This window comes from Trichogramma pretiosum, unplaced genomic scaffold, assembly GCF_000599845.2.
Source record: "Trichogramma pretiosum strain Unisexual culture from Peru unplaced genomic scaffold, Tpre_2.0 scaffold44, whole genome shotgun sequence".
Classification (NCBI taxonomy): Eukaryota; Metazoa; Arthropoda; class Insecta; order Hymenoptera; family Trichogrammatidae; genus Trichogramma; species Trichogramma pretiosum.
This window is the reverse complement of record NW_019641632.1, coordinates 1,247,357-1,265,588: the sequence shown is the minus strand read 5'-3', so window position 1 is coordinate 1,265,588 and position 18,232 is coordinate 1,247,357. Positions and strand designations below refer to the sequence as shown.

The following is an 18,232-nucleotide window of genomic DNA, read 5'->3' as shown; positions in this document are numbered from 1 at the left end:
TCATTATCAATCGACGAACTTTCACATTTTGATAGATCGAGCGAGTCAATTTTTGCACCATACGCGTTGCGTATTTCTGCGCATTAAAGCATACAAGCTGCCGCTGTCACTGCTGCTGCGGTTACAGCTTCGCGATTAATCATCTTGCGACTCGAATCACGAGAGAGGCGCGTATATAAATTGATTTAGCATATATTGCTTTTTTTTGCTTTCCGCGTATTTCTCCCCGTCGACGTTGGAGAGATCGAAGGCTGCTCTCGCAGTACCGAACGAGCCAGGCCACCGATCGGACGCGCAAAATTCGAGCGCGTCGCGCAATTTCGAAACTAACTCGCTAACTTTGATTCGTGACTATATATAGGTACATAAAGCTATTATTGCATATGGTTTTATTTATTATTATTATTTTTTTAACAATCTCATCTTTGACATATTTCGTGCATGCGTCAATAAATTGTTTGATTATTACATTATGTGCAAAGCAGCAAAAGCGAATTCGTCAAATATCGATTTTGCTTTGTGAAGCTGCTTCTCTCTCTTCTTTCCGCTTCAAAGTTATCAGTTTTACAATTATAAAAAAAAAATACAGAAGTGATGATGAGTTCATTGCAGTGTCGATGATAAGAGAACAATACATCTTACGCATGCATCTTTAAAATGACGATACTCATGGTTTTTTTGTGTGGTTTTGATTTTTGTTTCCAGAAATTTAGTTTGGCAATTATTCACTTTTATTAAGAAAGCAGCAATACAAAATTGTTGATTCGGAAACCCCTAAAAAGAAAAGATGACGAAACACATACTACTTGCTTGCTTCATACTCGTTTTGGCTTCAATAACCGTCAATGTCAATGCCCAAAGTCAACAAAAGAAAAGTAACCGTAAGTAGTTTAATTCGTACCTTACATAACTCACTTTTGTGTGCACGATTACAAAAAACCTCGACGTAATGTTTTTTTTATTATTTCTTCTCGTTAGAACAAATCGGTCAAGCGTTCGACGAAATCGTCGTGTCGTTGGATCTGAACGTTCGGCGCAAATCGAAAGAGAACCGACAAGGCAAGGATTACGTTTTGATGAATTTACCGTCAGGAACGACCAGTCCGCCCGGAAAATCAACGGCTCTTGCATCGAGGCTAGTATTGAGCGATGGAAGCAGCGTACAACCGGATAAATATCGAAGAAAACGACGGGGTGCCGACACGGCCGATCGGAGGTAACTATTATATGCTCAATTTTTCATTTTACCAATTTTGCTTTTGCCATGTTTTTTGAACTTGTGTGTACTTTTTTATTTCTACTTCCAATAGACTCTCGGGAATGAGTAAAATCAAGCAATACTTGCTGAGAACCGACAGCGTTGATTATTTAGCAAAATTATAAGCCACGGTAAAAAATGTAACGAGGACAACCGCACGACTCCTCACCCTCATCTGTGATCACACGTTTCGACTGACCTTTGGACTTCGGCTGGTAACAAAAAGTGGAATAAAATTTTTCTGTGTCATAACAATAACACATCGAACGTTTTATCAATTTTTTTCATTTCACACATCTCTTCCGCTCCCAAATTAACCCAAACCTCCTCTCGTCCTGGCCTCGTGTAAACATATAGCATATAATAAAACTCGAGCCGGTTCACGGCCGTGTGGCTTTTGTGCGCGCGAGACGCAGCGAATCATATAAGCTACACGATTTAATTGAACTTGCTCTTGAAAAAGCCGAGAGCAAATGCGTACTTGTGTGTGTGTGTGTGTGTGTGAGAAATCGTCGCGTCACGTGCATACGCGTAACGAGCTTATTTATATATCCATTTAAATGGGCAATAATGAAAGGCCTTTGCGCGCTGGACTCATACGTATGGCAGTCGCTTTTGTTTTCAAAATGAATAATTATTAATGCTGATTGGTAAAATACAAAAAATACACGACGTATTCTCGGGAATAATAAGTTCCCTCTCGCGTGGTTGAGTCAAGTCGAGAGAATGAGTCGTTTATCGCGTAACTTACAGTGAATTATATCACTTCGATTTCAGAGAGCTCCTGGAGTATTAAAATATAAAAATCAATGATTAACTTGTCGACGATATTCTGTCGTTTTTTTCTCTTTATTTCTATACAATAAATTACAAAAATAATTTAATAAATAAAAATTAGAACAATTTTCTTCATCTCATTCATCAATCGAATGTTCATACGACAATGATACGCGTATCGTGCAGTTGCGTACGCACCGCGCGTATCGGTATACCGGGACTAGAAAAATCATTATAAACGTAAAAATTATTTTTAGATGATAGCGCATCCGTCACTGCTCTTCGATCATACGAATGCAAAATTATTATAACAATCGTTACAAAAGTATAAAAATTAAAATCGTCTGTACACATCGAAATCCGCCGCGGTATCGATTGTTAAATCGCTCGCTTCGAAAGCCCGGCCGTCGCGTTGTCAATTTCATTGCGAGCAATGCAGTGCTCAGTTGCTTTGCATCTTCGCTTACTTTGCTCGCGATAAACTCGAATATTATAGAGAAAAACAGTCGCATAAGGAAATATATCACTGAAGCACATCACGGAAGCACCGTCACTTTCTCTCACTTGCGGTTGATCATCGACTCGATCAACCTGGCGACGAAGGCGTCCCACCTGCGCCTCCAGATGTCCATAGCTCGGATCTTCTGGTCCTGCGTCATGCTCGAGTAGTTGATGGAGTTGAGGGCAAGCTTCTTCAGGGCCCTCAAATCGGCGTTGCGCGACATTATGCCGACGAACGCCTCGTAAAAGTCGTAGCTCAGGCCCTGCGCGCCCCACAGGCCCGGGTCGTCGTTCGACACGACCACGGGATAGTCGCCGGCGAACAGCGCCGCCGCCGGATGATTGCGCATGTCCTTGACCAGGCTCAGCACCTGATTCGAGATGGGCGCCACCTCGATGGCGATCCCCTTCTCGCGTATCATCTCCAGCAGCTCGGGGTGCTTGAGCACGGCGTAGCCGTGGCCTATCCTCTTGGTATCGAGGAGAATCGCGTCCAGGAGATTCTCGTCGGTGCTCGTGCCGTACCAGTTGGTCTCGCCGGCGTGAAAGAACAGATGGACCGGCGTGGCGGACGCGTTGCCGAGGCCGCGCAGCTGCTCGGCGAACTCCACCAGGGGCACGCCCTTGTCCTCCTGGCCCACCAGGTCGAAGCCCGCCACGAAGTCGGGCAGCTCGCGCACGAGCTCGCGAGCCGTCGAGAGGAATTCCTCGAGCTGGCGCTCCTGTACGTTGCGCAGCGGCGCGTAGATAAGCTTGACGCCGACGAAGTCCGGATAATCGCGGCAGAATCTACGTGAGACACGCACAAAAATTATGAAATAAATAAGTAAGTTGTTTATCGATCGTAAAGTTGCAGGTAAATTTGGGCTGCTTATCTCCGATGGACAAATAAACACACGCACTTACAACTACGAGATTGCAGATTGTCGAAGTAACTCTTGAGCATTGCTCGATCGATCTTCGGAGGGGCAATTAACTCGATCGTTTCGGGTGATACGCGAAATACAACAATCGAATCGAGCATTACCTTATTTTTAGACTACGATTTTTACGATTAGTTTACAACTTTTTCGAGTACATACCTATCGGCGACTTGTTTGTAAATTCGAGCCACCTCGATCGGTCCGTACTGCTTGCCGTCGAGATCGTAGAGCGTCGGCAGTACCGTGCGAAGCTCCAAGTAGATGATATTGTCGTTATAAAATTCCAGCAGTCCTTGGTAAAAGTAGTCCTCGAAAACTGGTCTGTGGGATTAAAACAAATATCTATGAAATTAAAATTCAATAGACATCGAGCCATTTTGATCGATATAATGAGCAACAATTAGATCTCGACTCCGAGTGCCAAAAAACAATCGTGATCAAGTACCAAAATCCTTCTTTTTTTTTTAATTGAAAAAAATTCACTCGTATTCTTCGACCAATTCAAAAAATTGTTTGTTTTTTGCATTCTTTTCGTTCAAGTCGTTACTTTTAGAGATAAACAATCTCGAAATTCGAAAACGTGATGATAAACAATTTTTTCGAATAATTAAAGTCTAAATATAACCAAATGTTTGATCGTTTCGATTTTTTATCTTGAAAAGGAACACCTCGAACGAAAAAATATATAGAAAAAGAAGCTTGTAACTAGTTAATGAAAATACAAGTATAGCTTTCTGTACAGCTCTTCGAGAAAATTTTTAAAAACTTTAAAATAAAGTCAGTTGCGATTTTTTGAGTTTCGGCAGACGCAAACTGCTCTGGATTTATTATCAGAAATTTTTCACTCTTCAATCTCACGAAACTGAAAAAAGCTCGTGGATCCAAACGCTCTCGTAAGCAGATGTCCACCATATCACGTACCTGTAGGTGAGCATAGGGCCGAGAAAGATGAAGATCGACATGAACTTGCTCCAGGCCTCGTCGACGTTCGCGTAGGCCTGCTCGGCGTTCCTCGTGACCATCGTCAGCTGCTGGGCGATTCTGTAGTCGACGGTCCTGTGCTGGTCGTACTTGCGCATCTCCTGCAGCAGGGTCCAGTCGCAGCCGGGCCGGTGCGCCGCGTCGCCCGGCGCGAAGAAGTGAAACTTGAGCTGGCCGTCGATCTCGCACACGTACAGATTCGGCCGATACGTGATGTTCCAGAACACGTACTCGGACGAGACGATGGCCGTGTCGTGGGCGTGCAGCACCGCGCCCTTGGGCATGTCCTCGATTATCTGGAAGACCGGCGACTTGCGTATCGAGCTGGCGGCTCGCAGGAAGCTCTGCGCCGGCAGAAATTGCTTGGGGTCTCGGAAGCCTGCGTGAAAAAAAAAATATTTCAAATTGGTTTATCGTCGAGATGGGAGAGAAAAAAGATTCGTAAAATATTACACCGACCGTCGTCGATCTCCTTGGTCTTGGCGTCCATCAGCAGCTTATTAGCCAGCCTCTCGTTGCGCTCGAAGCTCATGTCACCGCCGAGCATCTTCTTCTCCTCGCTCTGCAGTATCCTCGCCCTCTGCCTCCAGTACTCGTCGTGATCGTTGTTCTTCTCATGCTGGTGCTGATGCTGATGCAGCTGCTGCAGCTCGTGGAAATTGGTCGGGTGGAACGAGGCCGCGACCGGATCGCAGCTGAGCGAGCCGGCGACGATGCAAAAGATCGCCGTTGCAACGACCAACAGCATGACGACGACGACAAAGACGACGACGATGACGTATATGTGTAATTGCGCGTGTGAGTATGATGCAGTCGATGCGAGATAGACAGCCGGAGAGGCGCGCGATGACGCGAGGACGAAGAGAGTATCGCACGCTGATTGTCGTGGGAGAAACACGAGAGAGAGAGAGAGAGACACGAGCGACGAGTTAATATGCTGCTGCTGCGTTGCTCTCGACTCGGGCTTTCGATCGACACTGCGAGTATTGACGATCGCGTCGGCCAATAGACCCCCGTCAGTTCGAACAGTTAATGTTGTATACGATTTTCTTCTGCGAGTCCAAGTGCGTGCCGCAAGTATATACGGTATTATTATATAGCACGATACGTGTGTGTGTGTGCGCGCGCGCGCGACTCTTGCGACGATAAGAGTTCATCTGTACTCTGCACCATCGATCAACATAGTCTCGTGTATACATATATATAGTGTACAGTAAGGCAATATGCGCCGAACGTCGGCGCGCGCACTTCTCCTTCGAGATCGACGAAATCATACCGATAACACGAAATTCTCGATAACACTAAATTAATCGAGCCAAACGTAATAGACGCCAATGAGAGAAAGGGAGAGGAGCACCGCCCCCTCAACAGCTGACGCGCTAAACGACGATATTATTATTGTGCGTGTATAATTGTCGTCGACGGCCTGCGCTCTCTTTTTATTCATGTGATCGTGTAAATAAACAGTTCACTCCAGTCAATAGCGGGTATGCATGTAGGTAGCCTATACGATATTTACTTCTCACGATTCAAATCGACTGTTTTGTAATCAAGGTGACGATATTATAGCGCGCGATATTATAATGCGAATTAAGTTATCAATTTACAGATATATTTATGTATAATGCCCTATAGTTGAGGAAGTGTTATTATAGAAGCATGTAAAAATTTATCGGTATATATTTACGAGCGTGTAATTTCTACTACCAAACATACTTTATATTTTTAATAAAAAATCACTTACTGATAGGGGTAATGCGAGCCAACCTCATAAATGGCCGGCTGATACTACAGATCTCTTCATACAAAAAGTGTACTTCCCATTCATAAAAAAAATGATGAAAACTTTTTATACAATTACTTTTTTGATTTAACCTATAAACATTGTATTTTAGAGGTGAAATAAAATAAAAATGACAAGCATCTCGTTTGTTCGATATGTTAATTTATTGGTAATTTTGTGTTAAAATAGTTTACGTATTATTTTTAGACATTACTTTTCTCTTCAAACGCTTTGAAACATCTTAGTTCGGACCTGAAGCCTATACCTATAGGATGTTAGGTAAATGATTTCTGACACAAGTTACACCTTGTCCCTTTAGCTTGTGTGGTGTAATAATCGATGAGCCTCGAAAATATATTTCGTATCGAACGTCTTTCGGCAAGCGAGGCATACGTAGTCTTTTTTTCCTTCGTGAACTGTTCTGAGATGAAATGTTAAGTCCTGACTTGTTGTAAGCGCTTTTTGACACACGACGCATATGTAGTCTTTTCGTACTTCGTGAAATAATCTGACATGAAGTGATAAATTCTGTTTTGATGTAAACTCTTTTGGACAAATGTCGCATACGTAGTCTTTTCCTGTATGAACTGATCTTTGGTGATCCGTCAAATTGCATAATTGTAAAAATACTTTTTGGCACACGTCGCACACGTGATTTTTTCGTCCTTCGTGGACTCTTTTTTTATGATCTGTCAAATTATGTTTACTTCGAAATGCTTTTTGACATACGTCGCAAATGTGATCTCTTTGTTTTTCGTGAACTACTCTACGATGACGTGTTAAGCTGCTCTTTATTGTAAACCCTTTTTGACACACATCACATATGTAGTCTTTTCGTCCTTCGTGAACAGTTTTGTGATGGGTCTGTAAGCTGTGATTTCTTGCAAATGCTTTTTGACACACATCACATATGTAGTCTTTTCGTCCTTCGTGAACTAATTTTTGGTGTCTCGTCAAATGGATTTTTTGTGAAAATGCTTTTTGACACACATCACATATGTAGTCTTTTCGTCCTTCGTGAACACTTTTGCGATGAGTTTCTAAGTGCTGTTTTGATGTAAACGCTTGTTGGCATATGTCGCAAATGTGATCTTTTCGTCCTTCGTGAACAGTTTTGTGATGGGTCTGTAAGCTGTGATTTCTTGCAAATGTTTTTTGACACACGTCGCATACAAAGTCTTTTCGTCCTTCATGAATGGTTTTGTGGTGATTTTTTAAGTTCCAATTAGTTAAAAACGCTTTTGAGCACACGTCGCATACGTAGTCTTTTTGCACTTCGTGAACTAATTTTTTGTGTTTTGTCAAATACTGATTAGTTCTAAATGCTTCTTGACACACGTCACATTCGTGGTCTTTTCGTATTTCGATGGTATCGGGTTGTTTTGTCGAGCTCTGTTCAATCGCAGACGTCTCTGGGTACATTTGATATTCGTAGGTGTCTCTTCTTCCTTCGAAAACTATTGTAAAACGTCTAGTCACACTCTTTTGAGTTGTGATTGAATTTTGGCACATGCCATTCACGTCGTTTTTTTGATCTTGGTCCATTGTTTTCGGTTGATCAATAAAGATGAGTATCCGGAAATGTTATTGAAACTGATGAAAACGTAAATTTTGTGACTTTCAAACCAGTAATCACGAGTAAAAATGGAATTTAAAAATTAATTAAAAGTTTGGGATACTCACCAACTAACATTTATTACTGAATTATTAATCTAGATACAAGAAACACACGTTTCAAATCGAAAGCTATAACCATAATAAACTACTAATTCTACAGTATACATACACTTTTGTTGACAGTGTTTACTAACAGTAGTTGGGCAATCATATCATTTTTCGTACTTGTCTTGTAAATTGAACTCAGATGAATTTTTTTCGTAGAAAATCAAAGCCCAATATTCGAATAGTTTTCATAAAAATTTATATGAGGTAATTGAGTTGTTGAACACTCTTTTTGTCCTATATAGTGAATAAATATTCGATCCTACAAAAAGATCAACTCGAGAAAGTTGACTATAGTGTCCGATGTATTTGAAGAGAAAAAAGTATGAACGGTCCTAAACAACACTCGAAAAACTCGATGAGAAAAATTGAGCTCACATAATAATTGCTCTTCAAATTCTACGTTGTTTCAGATCGAAACTTTGAGACTCCAAAGCGAGATGAGTCCAGTAACTTGTATACTCCACGTCGATTGAAAGCTCGCGCCAGTAAAATGAATTTCGCGCGCTGCTTGTGAAAGAACTAGAGGGAGCTCTGCCGCTGATGGGAGCGATTCGTATTTTCGATTATTTTATCTGCAAATCCTAAGGACCTAAGAACAGCAAATTTTTTGTATCAAATGCACTCACGCGGATGTATCTAAATGGCCAGTTAAAATCAGATCCCTTGGAGCCTGGAGACTTTACACCAATTCATACTCTCACGGCGATGACGCGTTTTGCGGCCTATGCTTTATAACTTCAAAAATGTTCCGAAACATGTGCACGATCCGAGAGACCAAATTGATCACTGCAGTAGTTGCGACACGCGAAAAAATTTGAGAAAATATTTAAAATATTAGAAACTGCGAAGAAGAAAATATTTTTCCTGCGAATTATACGAAAAAAATAACACAAACCACATCAGTGAGCAATTTAAAATTTTGAATCGTCCAAAAATCTGTTGATGGTTAAAAAAATCCTTAACAAACAGAAGGCTTTCAAATTGTCATATGAAGTAGTTCTTTTGCTAAGCAACTGATTTGCCCGGAGACAAACGGTGCATCCGTATGTATCGCGTATTAAATTTCCTTCTTGATGATATTGTTAATTACAAAATTGTATGGTACTACGATTGAGTCGACTTTAAAGATACTTTTAATTCATTGAGCATATTATTATGTGATCACCTTATACAAAAGTCTGAATAAATTCATCGCTTTGATAGTAAGCAAACCAATTTAGGATATAATTGTCAGATGTCATGATGGAATCCAAACGTGAAAATTCAAGTTTTACAGTTATACCCCAATGATATCTAAGTAACATCATCATTGCTACCTATGATACTATTATACCCTTTTGAGTTTTTTTATGAAAATATTACGTTAATGGACGATTATTTATGAAATATTCGCTTGGCGGACATTGATGGAAAGCGAGGAACGCATTGTATCATTAAAGATACAATTACATCAGGTAACAAAAGAATTATGAATCGTAGACAAAAACTACAGTAAGTCACGCGTATGAGCACAATTATAAACTAAATAAAAAAAGCATGAAATCAAAACTTTCAGCTTTGATTAAATAATTTTAATATACAAACAATAATGTTAATGATAATATTTATATGAAACAAATAAAAACCAGATCATTTTTCTATCATTTCTCCTGTAATTTTGTACCTTTTAAACGTCATCAAAGTAAATAATTGAATAAAAAATTTGGTTGAAGCCTTGTTACTAATTTTTATCAGATTGATGTCTTCAGTATTCTTATGGCATACCTTCCAAGTTTTCACTCAATATCTAATTTCCATAAATGCCCGAAAATTTAATACATATGAAGTTTAAATACATTAATGTAATTGCAGTTTATATAATAGCTACGGTTGATGAAATCAACAAAAAAAATATACACACTATCATACAGCTGATGTATCTGAGCAACACGTACAAACACATTCATTTTTTATTCAACGTCATTGGAAAACAATGTGTAAATCAAGTCATGAAGTCATTGTTCGAATTTTACAAGCAATTTGATTTACTAAAAGCCAATTGCGTGATTGGTCGCCAAGCTGAGGTTCGATATAATAGCACAATATTTAGGTACTTTAAAAAAAAAGATAATCCATGTATCTATTATAATATGCTAAAAATAATAATGTTTTCTTTTTATTACCGCCACATTGAGATTTCACTACATAATACTTTGTTTGTCATAATTCGTGGATTGAGATAACGATGTTCATCGAATTGAACAACAATGAGCACGATGACTGAAATTACAATGATATTTTTCCTAAAAATGCACTAATCACGTTTTACGTGATGAAATAAATTTCTTTGCAAAACATGCTCGATGAAATTATAATATGCAGACTCGTTAATTAGATTCTAGATTAATCGAACGAAAATCATTCGTACAGACCAAACGAAACTTATAGCTACTAAATTTTGACATTGACTAATTTAAAAAAAAAACTAAAATTATTTTTTTGTAAAATCTAAAACAAATCCTTTACAAAAAAAATATGCCAATATATGATAATAATAGATGACCATTTGACTTATTTATCGTGTCTACGATTTTGAATATCAAGCTCTTATTCAAATAACAATCGAAATAATTAGCTACGAAAACGAACTGTTTGCTCGTCGACGAGCTTTACTTAAATTTCGTACCGATAATACGAAGAAGAATACGTCTCCCTGTCATCGCTATCCATCATTATCTGTCGCACGAACGTCTTCCAACGTCTCGTCCACGCTTCCTCGGCCAGAGCCCTCTCCTTATCGCTCAGACTGCTGTGCTCGATCGAGTTCAGCGCCAGTCGCTTCAGCGACCGGAGATCAGTCTTGCGCGACATGATGCCCACGAAGGCCTCGTAGTAGTCGTGGCTCAAGCCGGTGGCGCCCCAGAAGCCCGGATCGTCGTTCGATATCACCACCGGCAGATTCGTCGCGAAGAAGTGAGCCGCTGGATGATTGCGCAGGTCCCCGACCAGCTTCAGCACCTGATTCGAGATGGGACTGACCTCGACGGCGATCTTCTTCTCTTTCACGATTTCCATTAATTTCGGATGCTTGATCAGGGCGAAGCTATAGTCGAGGATAAAGAGCGATAATTTTTGGATCGAGGCTCACAGGTGAAATGGTTTGCGTTAATATATAGGCTGCACAACGAAATTAACGCAACTAAAAATTTCATCTAAATTTTCCAATTCTTCTATCTTCGTCTATTTAGATTCTATCGAGACAATTTTTTTTCAATTTCGTGGAAATTTTTTTCTCTTTAAATCCATATTAATTATTAATTGATATGAGTCAAGATCAAGGTGCTAGACGCTGTTGAGTGTAACGCGTAAAATGACAGGAAAAATGGATGTTTTAAACGTGAATCAGCACTGCAGTATAATTTATACTCTTTTGCAAGGAGTAATTGAAAAAATTGATTTTTTTTCGGTCATTTTACGCGTTACACTCAACAGCGCCTGGCACCTCGATCTTGACTCACATCCAATCTTAATATATATATGAATTTATGGACGAAAAAATGTCTAAAAAATTGAAACAAATTGTCTCGATAAAATCTAAATAGACAAAGATATAGCAAAAAAAATGTCATCGAAATTTCGTCAATTTTTTAATGCTTCTAATTTTGTTGCGCAGTGCAGTTTCTCTCTTACCCGTGTCCGATTCTTTTGGCGTTCAACAGGACGGCGTCGATCAGATTCTCGTCCACCTCGTGGCCGTTCCAGTTTGTTTCACCGGCGTGGAAATAAAAGCGCGTATCTCGGCCGAGCTCGAGCAGCTCGTCGACGAAGTCCAGGAGTGGCCGGCCTCGATCCTCCTGGCCCACGAGATCGAAGCCGATGACGAGTTCCGGATACGCCTCTTGGAACAATCGAAATTTTCCGATGCACTCGTCCAAAGTCGAGCGAGGAATATTTCTGTGCGGAGAGTAGATGATTTTCACGGCTACGAAATCCGCGTGATCGTCCATGAAACTAGGGGTACAGATTGAAAATCACGTTACGATATTACACATGATACAAAGTCTACGAATGTAAATTTTCGATACCGATCAACGACTTTTTTAAAGATCTCCAACACCTGCAGATCCTGGTATTGCTGACCGTCCAAGTCGTACAGAGGTTGCAAGGCAGTGCGAAGCTCCACGAACTGTACATTATCCTTGTACATGTCTTCGAGCACGTGATACAGATAATCCTCGTAAACGGGCCTGAAAAAAATTACGGTACGTATTATTACATCGATTTCAAATGCAATCGTACGCTTTTTTTTCGCAGCTCACGCCTACTTGAACGAAAACAGGGATTTGACGAAATCAAATAGGTTCAAAAACTTTCTCCAAGCGTCGTTCGAGTTCCTGATCCGGCCGAGCCTCTCGCCGCTGGCGTACATCGTCAGGGCCTGATCGATTTCCTCGTCGATGCTCCTGTCCTTCTCTCTCACCTCGGCCAAGAGCCGCCATCGGCAAGAGGGATCGACTCGCGAGGCCGCCACGGCCGCGCCGTTACGAAAGAAGCGCAACCTCGGAGCTCCTTCCAGTTGATCCCGGCAGACGTAGAGATTCTCACGGTCGGTTATGTTGTTGAGAATGAAATTTCGCGAGTTCACCGCCGACAGATGCACGTGAAGAACTCCGCCCTTGGGCATCAGTCGTATGACTTTGAATAGCGGCGAGTTCGAGATAGCTTTGGACACGCTTGAAAATTGTTTGGACGGTAAAAAATTGCGCGAGTTCGCGGGCGTTCCTAAAAGAATTTTTTCGTACCGTTATATATCCTTTCGTACTTTTACACGTACTCGAATACAATTGTTCTATACCTATTTCTCGAAGCTTCAACTTCATCAAGACCGCGTTGGCCGCTTGCTCCTCGCTATCCAAAATAATATCCGCTCCGAATAAATCTGATGATTCTTCATCGATTATTTCCCGGCGCTGTGTTAAATATTGCTCGAGTACATCTTTGCTGACGGCCAGGCACTTTGGAAGCGCGAGGAATAAAAGAAGCAGCGCAGAACGCATAGATAACATTTTTTCTTTTTTATTGCAAAAAAAAAATTCGTATGGCACAATTAGCATATAAACTCAACACTTAACATCTAATACAGTATACACAACATAATTTGTCGTCCGATAAAATTTCGACTGATTACGCAAATTTTCTCTCCCTCTTTCTCTTTGAATACATCATAATACTGTTTGACACGAACGGGCGCGATATTACGTCTCTCTCTTATATTTACAAAGTTGAACGTTGATATAACGTTGTGCGCGCGAATATCGTATCAGCTCGCTCGTATCTCGGAAATCTCAAGCTCGACTAGTCTGTAGCCGACGACACACGGGACTCTCCGGCAGTTCGGCGACGAATCTCGACCACTGGGCCGCGAATATGTCCAATGCCCTGAGCTGCTCGGCCTCGTTCAAGCCGCTGTAGGTGATGGAATTGAGGGCAAGCTTCTTGAGCGCCCTTAAATCGGCCTCGCTCGACATGATGCCCACGAAGGCCTCGTAAAAGTCGTAGCTCAGGCCCTTGGCGCCCCAGATCGAGGGGTCGTCGCTCGACACCACCACCGCGAAGTCCTCGGCGAACAGATAGCTGGCCGGATGATTGCGCATGTCCGCGACGAGCTTCAGTACCTGATTCGAGATGGGATTCAGCTCGATGGCGATCTTTTTCCGCTTCACTATTTCCATCAGTTTCGGGTGCTTGATCAGGGCGTAGCTACAAAAATCATAAATGAGAGCGCAATTGAAAATGAGTTGCTTTTTTCTTCTCAACGTGAAGCTCGTCGCCGCTGCTATAAGAATAAAAGCATCGAACTTACCCGTGACCGATCCTCTTGGTATTGAGGAGAATCGCGTCCACGAGATTGTAGTCGGAGTCCTGGCCGTACCAGTTGGTCTCGCCGGCGTGGAAAAAGAACTGCGTGCTCTCGCCGAGCTTCTGCAGCTGACTCGAGTAAAACATCAGCGGATTGAACTTGTCCTCCTGCCCTATCAAATCGAATCCAAGAACAAAGTCCGGATACTTTGTCTTTACCTCGTGATAGGTGTCGATGGCTCGCTCGACCTGCTCCAGGGATTTTCCTCTGAATACCGAAAAAATCGTCTTGATACCCAAGAATTCCGTATGGCTCGCGCAAAAACTGCGATGACAAGTATACATTCTTTAAGCGAACTGAGCGTAAAACGTGATTTCAAAATTAAAAAATTTGCCTTGCAGCGTACCGCTTCGAAACCTCCTGCATGATCTCGGCGACTTGCAAGGGCGAATATTCGTTGCCATTGAGATCGTAGAGGGCTGAGAAGGGAGTTCTAATTTCCATGAACATGACTCCGTCGTCGTACAGTTCTTGCATCGATTCGTAAAGGTACTTCTCGAAAATCGGTCTGAATTTGACGATCCCGGAAATGACATCGAACACGTTCTCGAACGAGTCCCAGACGGCGTTGATGTCAGTCGACTCGTCAATATCCAGCAGCAACTGATCTCTGATCTCCTCGTCAATGTACTTGTTACGACGACGCAATCCTCGAAGGAGCTGCCATCCGGCGCACTGAGCCGTGTCCTCCGGCGCCGCCGCGGCGAACCTGAAGACGATCTTGTCGTTGGCACGGAAGCAGATGTAGAGATCGGGATCGTCGAGATATTTCATCAGCTCGTCGACCGAGCGGAGGGCCGTGGAGTGCGCGTGAAACAGGCCGCCCTTGGGCATCCGCTGCAGCAAGCGGAAAACCTTCGATTCCTCGATGCTCTCGCGAGCTCGCAGGAAATTTTGTGCCGGCAAAAATTCGTCGGGGTGTCGAAGTCCTGTTAAAAAGAATAAAAAGTACAAGTGCTTTACAGACTGATTCGATCGAACGGATGTTGTATGAAAGAAATCCACTACTCACCATTATTGATTTCTTCGGTTTTGGCCCTCATCAAGCACAGGTTCGCCCTCGCTTCGGCGTCGCTCAAAACGATATCATGACCGAACTGCAGCTTTTTCTCCTCTTGAATCAAGCTCTGCCGCTCCGCCAAGTAAGAGTAGGATGGTGCTGCCAGTGTGGCACCGACGAAACTCGATATCAACAGTAAAAGTAACTTCGACATCGCGATCAACTATACACTCGTTACAACTTTGCTTCGACTAATGCTCGAGTAACATAGAAACCATCCTTATAAATATCATTTTTTGCTCTCACGTTGCAAGATTAGGGAAATTTGCTCAGCTTGATTGATATTTGATCTATTTTTACATCGAGCGGTCTTCCAACTAAGATAAAACGATAATTCGTCATGCAATTGTATGTAAAAATTATTCAGTTTGTTTCTCTATTTAGTTTAGTTCGTTCTATTTAGTTATCGAGTTAATGAGGTTTATCTCGGTTGATATATCGAAGCACACGCGAATTTTTTTATTCTAGAAAATTACCGCAAAACGTGGTAGGATATTTATAATGAAATTTCACTGAATATTTTCATGACAACACACGAACATTGCGCCGACAAGGAGAATGAAATTCACGTGCGCGTAATCAAGCGGCTTTCATAATCGTACGCGATTCAATTCCTATACACTAAGCTACAAGACTCTAAGCGCGTAAGTAAACAGTTTCCAGAATATATTTGATAAAAGTCGATTGTGCCACACCGCTGATTGAAATTAATTTGTTGAAAAATGATACCACCTCGGAGAAAGAAAAAAATGTGCGTCATGATATTTGGCACGTGCGACGGAAGAGTGAATAACGAAAGAGTATTTTGAATATTATTCTCGTGAAAAGATACTACAACAAATGACAAATGTGTTTTGAACTAGAAATATTTGAAAATAATACTTATCACGCACACAAATCACCGGCAGATTTATCATTCAGGCATATTATAGTTGTGCACTTTAAATTTCATGCTCACAGAAAAATAATTGTGTTTTTTGATTGTCATTCTGGGTTCAATATTTACACATATTTTCCTTGTATATATAGTATATGTATAGTATAGTAGTTCTTCGTTTTTTTTTTTTGTTTTTTTCTACATACATTTCACTCAGATTGCTATTTCACACAGTACTTAAGGGAAGTCAAAATTTTAAAACATGAACATATAAAATTATCAAATATTTAAATACAAAAATTTTCCGTTCAACTCTGATGGCATTGTATTATAAAAGTTAAAAATATAATTGAAGCACGCAAAAGTGACCTGGGCGTCAAAGCCTGCATGATGTGCCAGTTCATTATTGTTAACTTCAATCCTCAGTTCACTGGCTAGTTTTAAAAGCCCTTTCGATCGAACTCTAATATAATTTATTTCGATCAGTACTTTAACATCAATTGTCGATGGAAAGTACTCTGACACCGTTGCTAAAAAACTCTGGGCATCATCAAACCATCGATTTGCGCACAATTTGAGTAGATAGGCGATGTCGAAATTACCGTAGAATGTTACCCATGTAATATTATTTGATCCCAAGATTCCAGTATCAACGAGAAGTTTTCTGAACTCCTCGTGACATACTCCTTCGTTTTTGTGACGATTGAAATCAAATCCGTGCTTCTTTAGAAATTCTATACTTTCTGGATTCGACTCGTCCGCATCTTCGTCGAATTTAAAGTTTATTTGCCACGTGTTAATGGGTATAATTTTGCTTCCAAACTCTCCATAAAATGATAATCCGAACTGTATTGGATTTGTATATGAAACTGTACCGTTGATATAGGTCCATTCGTCGATCTCTCTTGTTCTGGGTGATAATGTACCTGGAAATTCGCTATCAAACGCCACGAATGATGTATTTTTAATTTGATCTTTGATTTCTTTAAAAGCCTGGATCAGATTGTAGCTCCATACTTCCGTGATGTTTTGTTTGCATATCGGAAGCATTTTTACAGTTTAAGCAGAAGAGTAAATCTTTAAGGTTATGTCACCACGTGTAACACTGTATATCTTTTTCCAAGCTGCAAATCTGGTTCTGCAGTATGGTAAATAATTATTACAAATAATTACTATTCAGTTTTCACATGTATCACTGTAAATTTCTTGTCAATATTGGTGTTATTTGCTATAAATAAAAGTTCCGTGTCTATGTGTCGATGGGTGTTACGAGTATTCGTGTGTGTTACTGTACTGATTCCACGTAGGTCACTGTAAATTTCTTCGAAATATTTGCATAATCTGTTACAAATATTCTTACTTCAAAAATTTTTTAAAAAATAGGCACTCGCAGGCTAATAACACTTTAACGTTTTAATAAAAATGAGTACTGATGCATCCGTGACGCTTCGCCGCTTACGTTCGAATGCCGGCGTAGTCAGCTGTTCCTCTTTTTAGTGAGAGGTGAAAGTAGTAAAAGAGACATTGGAGTGGGANGGGGGGGGAGGGAAAAGAGAAGGTGCGCGGGAAAAAAACGCGGACCATGGACTCAAGGAGAGCAACGTGAGAAGCTGTTATATCTGTAGATATATTTTGTCCAGATGCATTTTTTTAACATATTCCGCTTGACGTGGCTTTGCCCTAATATAAATTGATATTTAACCCATTAACGCGCAAAAGTGCAATTTTGTTCATGAATTCTCCATTCTGAAATATGATAAAGTTAAAATTTTTTCTTGAAAATCCATATCCAGGGTTCTTTGGGTATGCTCTTTCAGAATTCCGTGTTATTTTTGCGACAAATAAAAATCGTATCGTGTGTCCAGAGCAAGCGCGTTTCATATTACTAGCTTACTTAAAACTTGAATACATTGCGAGTACTCGAAAAAATTCGATTACTCGAAAAATCTCGACTACCCGAAAACAACTCGAGTCGCAAATTTTCCCAACAAATTCGAGTCGAGTAAAACTCGAAAAATCGGGTACTCGCAAATCCCTAAATTGCATTATCTTATATTAATTCGCATTATTTTATATGAATTTGCATTATATTATATTATATTATATTATATTCATTAACATTATTTGTCAACAGACTTGCGACTATGAATGCCACGTAAAACATGAAACTTAACAGGTTGACGCCCTGGACAAATTGAACCAGATATTATTACTTCGATGCGAAGTGGCCCACGACTTAATTATTTTATATTAATTTGCATTCAGGCTGTGCGAGTACTCGAAAAAACTCGATGAGTCGAATTCGAGTCGAGTAAAACTCGAAAAAAACTTGACGAGTCGAGTTCGAGGCGAGTAAAACTCGAAAAATCGGGTACTCGAACAGCCCTAATTTGCATTATATTATATCATATTATTAGTATTTATGACACAATGAACACGAAACAGAAA

General features: G+C 40.7%; 6 protein-coding genes across 6 annotated transcripts; 1 reads left to right on the top strand and 5 right to left on the bottom strand.

The window, feature by feature from the left end:
* The first annotated feature begins 249 nt into the window (after nucleotides 1–249).
* On the top strand, nucleotides 250–1,520 carry LOC106660142. Its single transcript, XM_014382992.2, has 4 exons — nucleotides 250–361; nucleotides 706–881; nucleotides 979–1,216; nucleotides 1,311–1,520. The coding sequence occupies exons 2-4, from the start codon at nucleotides 788–790 to the stop codon at nucleotides 1,381–1,383; spliced, it is 405 nt and encodes a 134-aa protein (XP_014238478.1). The 5' UTR covers nucleotides 250–361; nucleotides 706–787; the 3' UTR covers nucleotides 1,384–1,520.
* Nucleotides 1,521–2,071: 551 nt separating this feature from the next.
* Nucleotides 2,072–5,424, bottom strand: LOC106660105 (adenosine deaminase 2-like). The gene is made up of 4 exons (XM_014382949.2): nucleotides 4,900–5,424; nucleotides 4,381–4,819; nucleotides 3,619–3,780; nucleotides 2,072–3,325 (listed from the first exon to the last, which is right to left on the bottom strand). Exons 1-4 carry the CDS (start codon nucleotides 5,186–5,188, stop codon nucleotides 2,596–2,598), a joined length of 1,620 nt encoding a protein of 539 aa, XP_014238435.1. The 5' UTR covers nucleotides 5,189–5,424; the 3' UTR covers nucleotides 2,072–2,595.
* Nucleotides 5,425–6,374: 950 nt separating this feature from the next.
* On the bottom strand, nucleotides 6,375–7,987 carry LOC106659991 (zinc finger protein 98-like). The gene is made up of 2 exons (XM_014382800.2): nucleotides 7,907–7,987; nucleotides 6,375–7,816 (listed from the first exon to the last, which is right to left on the bottom strand). Exon 2 carries the CDS (start codon nucleotides 7,766–7,768, stop codon nucleotides 6,539–6,541), a length of 1,230 nt encoding a protein of 409 aa, XP_014238286.2. The 5' UTR covers nucleotides 7,769–7,816; nucleotides 7,907–7,987; the 3' UTR covers nucleotides 6,375–6,538.
* Nucleotides 7,988–10,073: 2,086 nt separating this feature from the next.
* On the bottom strand, nucleotides 10,074–13,055 carry LOC106659993 (adenosine deaminase 2-like). The gene is made up of 5 exons (XM_014382802.2): nucleotides 12,783–13,055; nucleotides 12,253–12,709; nucleotides 12,013–12,174; nucleotides 11,618–11,938; nucleotides 10,074–11,030 (listed from the first exon to the last, which is right to left on the bottom strand). Exons 1-5 carry the CDS (start codon nucleotides 13,039–13,041, stop codon nucleotides 10,601–10,603), a joined length of 1,629 nt encoding a protein of 542 aa, XP_014238288.2. The 5' UTR covers nucleotides 13,042–13,055; the 3' UTR covers nucleotides 10,074–10,600.
* Nucleotides 12,988–15,568, bottom strand: LOC111693757 (adenosine deaminase 2-like). The gene is made up of 4 exons (XM_023459336.1): nucleotides 14,860–15,568; nucleotides 14,194–14,776; nucleotides 13,791–14,111; nucleotides 12,988–13,687 (listed from the first exon to the last, which is right to left on the bottom strand). Exons 1-4 carry the CDS (start codon nucleotides 15,059–15,061, stop codon nucleotides 13,273–13,275), a joined length of 1,521 nt encoding a protein of 506 aa, XP_023315104.1. The 5' UTR covers nucleotides 15,062–15,568; the 3' UTR covers nucleotides 12,988–13,272.
* Nucleotides 15,569–16,092: 524 nt separating this feature from the next.
* On the bottom strand, nucleotides 16,093–16,834 carry LOC106653383 (CCR4-NOT transcription complex subunit 8-like). The gene is made up of 2 exons (XM_023459306.1): nucleotides 16,154–16,834; nucleotides 16,093–16,098 (listed from the first exon to the last, which is right to left on the bottom strand). Exons 1-2 carry the CDS (start codon nucleotides 16,832–16,834, stop codon nucleotides 16,093–16,095), a joined length of 687 nt encoding a protein of 228 aa, XP_023315074.1.
* Nucleotides 16,835–18,232: the final 1,398 nt, after the last annotated feature.